The sequence below is a fragment of the Myotis davidii genome, unplaced genomic scaffold (genome assembly GCF_000327345.1).
Source record: "Myotis davidii unplaced genomic scaffold, ASM32734v1 scaffold223, whole genome shotgun sequence".
Classification (NCBI taxonomy): Eukaryota; Metazoa; Chordata; class Mammalia; order Chiroptera; family Vespertilionidae; genus Myotis; species Myotis davidii.
The window spans coordinates 2,288,744-2,294,085 of record NW_006294609.1 but is presented as its reverse complement, the minus strand read 5'-3'; the positions used below and the strand labels follow the sequence as shown (position 1 = coordinate 2,294,085).

The window sequence follows — 5,342 nt, the reverse complement described above, 5'->3', positions numbered from 1 at the left end:
GGGACTTTTTCTGTCCAACTTTCCCAGCACCATTTATTGAAGAGACTGTCTTGATTCCATTGTATGCTATTGCCTCCTTTGTCAAATATTAATTGAGCATAGTGGTTTGGGTCTATTTATGGGTTCTCTATTCTAGTACATTGGTCTATATGTCTGTTCTTGTTTTGAGAACAGTGGCTTTGCAATACAGCTTGATATCTGGTATTGAGATACCTCCTACTTTGTTCTTTCTCAGGATTGCTGCGGCCATTCGGGGTCTTTTTTTATTCCAGATGAATTTTTGGAGAGTTCCTTCTAGGTCTGTGAAATATGCCGTTGGTATTTTAATGGGGAATACATTGGATTTGTAGATTACTTTGGGTAGTATGGACATTTTAATGATGTTGATTCTACCATTCCATGAACATGATATGTCCTTCCATCTGTTTATGTCTTCCTCTGTCTTTTTTTTTCAGTGTCCTGTGGTTTTCTGAGTACAGGTCTTTTACCTCCTTAGTTAAGTGTATTCTTAGGTATCTTAATTTTTTTGATGCAATGATAAATAGGATTGTTTTTTTAATACTTTTTTTTTTTAAATCCTCACCTGAGGATATTTTTCCATTGATTTTTAGAGAGACTGGAAAAGAGAGGGAAAGACAGAAATATCGATGTGAGAGAAACATGTCAATCGGTTGCCGCCTGCATGCACCCTTACCAAGGCCCGGGCCAGGAAGGAGCCTGCAACCATGGTACATGTCCTTGGTCAGACTCGAACCTGGGACCCTTCAGTCTGCAGGCCGACACTCTATCCACTGAGAGAAACTGGCTAAGGCATTGCCCTTTTTCTTGACCTTTGCTGAGCTCTTTGTGAACCGTGGTGGGTGTGGGGAGGGGCTCAGCAGCTGTGGGATGGGCGTCACCAAGTGCCCCCGGCCTTCCCCACGCTGGTCTCTGCATGCTGCACTTGGCCTTGACGCTGGTAGGCATCATTCTGGGCACTCACCATGAAAAGGGGGCCTTCACCTTCTGGTCCTATGCTATCGGCCTGCCGCTTCCCAGCAGCTCCATCCTCAGCTGGAAATTCTGCCATGTCCTCCACAAGGTTCTTCGAGATGGGCACCCCAACGTGAGTAGCCTCTGTTCACTGGTCCCCAGAGGGTCTCCTGTTCCAGCCACTGTGGTGCCCAGGGGAGGCAGGGAGTGTCCCTTTGAAATGAGAGACTCTGTCCGCCACGCCTGCTGCCCTCTACCTGCCCCTTCCCAGCCTCGCCCTCAGCGTGCCGCCAGCACGGGTCAGTGTGTTGGGCCCTCCTGCCAGCCCTGGATCTCTAGCCTCCTCCCTTGTCCCCCTGTCTGCAGGTCCTGCATGACTGCCAGCGGTACCGGAGCAACATCCGGGAGATTGGGGAGCTATGGGTAGGTGCAGAGGCGAGCTTGGTGGCCCCCATCTCTCACCCTCCACAGAGTCCAGCCGTGGGCCTGCTTGGTGTTCGAGTCCTCAGCACTCAGGGCGGAGCAACGGCAGGGCCCTGTGACGGTGTCTTTCTTCGTCCTCTCAGAGCAGAAGTTAGAGTGATGCCTTCTGGGGTGACAGTGGGGGCGTTGCAGCCTTGCTCTAGAAGACCTGGTACAGGAAGTTCCAACGGCATGACTAGGTGCCTCCAGCCCCTCAGGCCCTGAGTCAGGAAACGCAGCAGTGCCCGTTCTGGGCGGTCATGGTGGCGGTTAGAGCCCGTGGGAGGGGTGCAGGCTCCTGGACCCCCAGACTGGCTGCTGTAGAATCTCAGATTGGAATCTGTGTGCTCGGGAAGCTCCCAGAAGATTCTTATTCACGGGCAAGTCTGAGAGCCCGGGAGCTGGTCATCTAGGTCCCCCCCTGCACCCTCCAGAATCGGGGGTGGAGAGAGAACCTCTGGCCTCTTTGTCCCCTGGGAGCAATGCTAGAGCCCCGCCAGGCAGGGCGCCCCTGGAGCCAGGGCCGCAGGAGCCCGGGCCGCTGTGTTTCACCGGAAGTCAGGAAAACGGCAGCAGGGCGCCATGTGCAGACGCACGTCCAGCTGGCGTGGCCACGGGGAAGCAGTGTTAGGAGGTGACAGAGGAGGCACCTGGGAGGACATAGACACGCGCCTGTGGAGTGTGCCTCCCGGTCTGCTGCAAGCATTGTCATAAAGTATCTCAACCCAGGACTGGCCTGCTGCCTAGACAAGGAGCTCTTGTCACAGGAGTTGCTTTGGCAAGACTGGCAAGGAGTATGATTAAAAAAGCAAAATGAAAGAGTTTTTGACAAAGGGCATTGGTGGAGGTTCCCAGGAAAAGAGTCAGTCGCCTTTGGCTGGTTAACGTTTGTTGAGTGAATAAGTGATTGGTGGGTGAAGGAGTGACACTCGGCTGTCACCTGGTGTTGTCCCACCTCAGCGCCCTGATCTGCCCCGTGGCGTGCCAGGGCCTATGGGACTCTCGGGCACTTTCCTGGGCAGTGGGCGCTGATCCAGCTCCTCCCTTCACAGGGCCATTTGCACGATCGGTACGGACAGCTGGTCAATGTTTACACCAAACTCCTGCTGACCAAGATCTCCTTCCACCTCAAGGTGGTGTCCTCGGGAGGGTCGTGGGGTGGAGGGGCCCTGGGATTTCCTTCCTGATGTCCTGGGACTGGTGGAGGGCAGGTCCTGTTCTGTCCCAACCTAATCCAAGGGGACACGGGGATGCGGGGTTCCCAGAAGTCAGTGCCTCTTGACGTGTTTTCTGCGGACACTGGAGGTGGTTTTGGCCTTGCCCTTGGGTCCGAGCAGCCTCTTCGCCCTGGCGGGAGGTGTCCCATCTTCTGTCCTTGGTCTCCGGTCCCTCCCAGTCCCTCCTCAGCCAGCACCCCGGGCAGAGGGCAGCTCCACAGGTCGGGGGCTTCTCCAGCCTCTTCCCCTCCCTCAGAAGTTAGAACTGGCTCTGGGCCTGCTGTTGAATAGGGTGTCCTCTTTGCAGCACCCCCAGTTTCCTGCGGGCCTCGAGGTGACAGACGAGGTGCTGGAGAAGGCAGCTGGGACTGACATCAACGACATGTGAGTCTCTCCAGAAGGCGGAGTGGCCTGGCGCCGTTTCCTTCTCCTCCCTCGATTTCCCTGTTTGTCCCTAAAGTCTCCAGGCTCCCACGTGTCAGTGGCTCTCTCGGGCCAAAGGTCATGTTCCCTGGAGATGAAGATAACATTGAGGGGATGGGATTTGTTTGGAATTAGGTGTTTTTGGCCGAAGGGCCGTTGTGCTGTGCAAAGGCGTGTTGATGAACTGTGGAGGGGTCTCCCAGGGGCATGCCTCCTACCACGCTCTCTCAACCCTCTCGCCTCCCCCGCAGCTTCCAGCTCACTGTGGAGATGTTCGATTACATGGACTGTGAGCTGAAACTGTCTGAATCAGGTGAGCCAGGAGGGATCAGGTGTGGGAACCTGGAGACTAGGAATCAGGGGTGCCTCTGTGAGCCAGACTAGACTGGCTTCCCATTCCTGCCTGCGCTGCCCAGGGGCCCATCCAGGACTGCAGCCGCCTCTCCCACTGCCCGGTCCAGCTCCCATTCAGGCTGCACTCCTGTGAGCCCCACCGCCCATCCCCTCACCGCGAGCGCGGCCCGAGGTCCAGCCAGAGCCCCAGGGGGCGTATGTGGACTGGCATGGACTGGATCAGAAATGAGAAGTTGAGAAGCTAATTAGAAGTAGTCATGATAAGCTCATTACCTATTAACATAAATGACATACTTGTTATGAAAAAAAAAATCCCTATTTTTCTTTTTTTTTTTGGTTAATTTTGGGGATAGTTCCAGGGGCCGGTGTGAGATCTGCTGTTCCTGCCACCACATGAACCCACTCCTGTTCCAGGGCGGGGCCACCAGGAGCTCCCGCCCCAGAGAGTTAGTTTGGGTCATCTTGCCCATGTTCTGCTATAAAAGGCCCCTGAGTCGTGTTGGACTTCCCCGCCCAGGGACTGGCAGCCTTTGGACAGGAAGCCTCAGGGTCCCCTTCCCAGGGCCGCAGAGGTGATTGTTGTGGGCCACAGCTTCAGAATAACTTGTGGGTGACTCATGCTGGCGGGCTGCCTACTTGTCGTCTCTGCCCAAATGCCTTTTTAAGGGAAAATCGGGAGTTAGGAAGAGGTGTGTCTGGGCAGCCTCCTGGCTTCCCGGTCTGGGTGGGCCTGTGGGCAGCTTGGCGTTGAACCTCCGTGCCCAGGAGGGTGGCCCTGCCCAGGACCCAACTAGGGCATGTGTCCAGGGCCATGGCTGCCAGCCTGGACCCTGGCAGAAATGTGTCATGTAGGAGCTGAGTCCTGCTGTCCCCACCCCTGTGCTGCTCTTGGCCAGGGTGGGGGCTGAGTGTGGAGAGGACAGGGGTCCCCACCAGGGAAGGTGGAGAAAGCCCCCAGGCCAGTGATGTCTTAATGAAGCACAGAGAAGGGCATCCTGGCAGCGTCTCCTGGCGGGAGGTGCGGGGGCGTTGCCCACCCGGGAGTTGCTCCTTGCTGCTTGGTTTATAGCAGCCAAAGATGGGAACGTCCTGAGCGCCCCTCAGTGGAGAAATGGCTGTGTCTCAGAAAAACCCCAAATCGAACTTCACGGGTGTTCTCAGTTTTTACAAGGAAAATGTACTTGACATGGAATTAAAAGTTAAGTTTTAAAAAGGCGAGGGTCAGCACTTAGCTCCAGCCTTCTCGTCCCCTCCCTCCTGGGCATTCTCGTGTCACATGGAGGTTCGCCAGTGGTCCCAGCGCAGGCAAGGTGACAGGAGGACTCAGAGCTGGGGCCTGCCCGTCTGGAGCAGTGTCCCGGGTCTGTGTCCCGTGTGGGCGCTCTGGCGGCTCTCCGTCCTGGCGGGCTGCCTACTTGTCGTCTCTGCCCAGAGGAGGGGCTTGGGGGTGGGCAGCCTCATGTTTGTCCTTGTCCCTCCTACTTGGATGATCTGATGAAAGGCTAGATTGTCAGGGTCCAGGGAGGTTGGCACTGGGCACAAGTTTGGGGTCACGGGTTTTACAGAGCCGCGTCCTGACTCTGCTGCTGCAGCTGCTCCCAGGGCCACCCTGAGGCTCTTGGGGAAAGCCTGGCCAGGCTGAGCTGGATCCCATTTGCCCGACCTTGTCACCCTAGTTTGAGGGAGCACTGGCCTCAGTCTGGAGCAGCCACAGCGCACGGCGCTCCCGTTCTAGATGTAAGGAGCCCACTGGTACCTGAGGGACAGAATCTCACTGCCCAGTTGCGAGTGGGAAAGCCAAGCTCCCCAGGACGGCACCCCCAGGCTTCTGTGATGATGCCATGAGACTCTCCACACCAGGGCTGTCACTAGGCTCCCGTCAGCTCTGCCTGTGTCTCCTGGCTCCCTGTGCTC

At 56.3% G+C, this 5,342-nt stretch overlaps 1 protein-coding gene across 1 annotated transcript in view; it reads left to right on the top strand.

The window, feature by feature from the left end:
- The window catches only part of HIP1R (huntingtin interacting protein 1 related), a 17,884-nt gene that overhangs the window by 2,543 nt on the left and 9,999 nt on the right, over nucleotides 1–5,342 (top strand). The window contains exons 3-8 of the mRNA XM_006768974.2: nucleotides 963–1,105; nucleotides 1,339–1,395; nucleotides 2,487–2,567; nucleotides 2,959–3,035; nucleotides 3,326–3,387; nucleotides 4,590–4,603. Coding sequence (XP_006769037.1) covers nucleotides 963–1,105; nucleotides 1,339–1,395; nucleotides 2,487–2,567; nucleotides 2,959–3,035; nucleotides 3,326–3,387; nucleotides 4,590–4,603 — 434 coding nt within the window. The remainder of the gene's footprint in view (nucleotides 1–962; nucleotides 1,106–1,338; nucleotides 1,396–2,486; nucleotides 2,568–2,958; nucleotides 3,036–3,325; nucleotides 3,388–4,589; nucleotides 4,604–5,342) is intronic.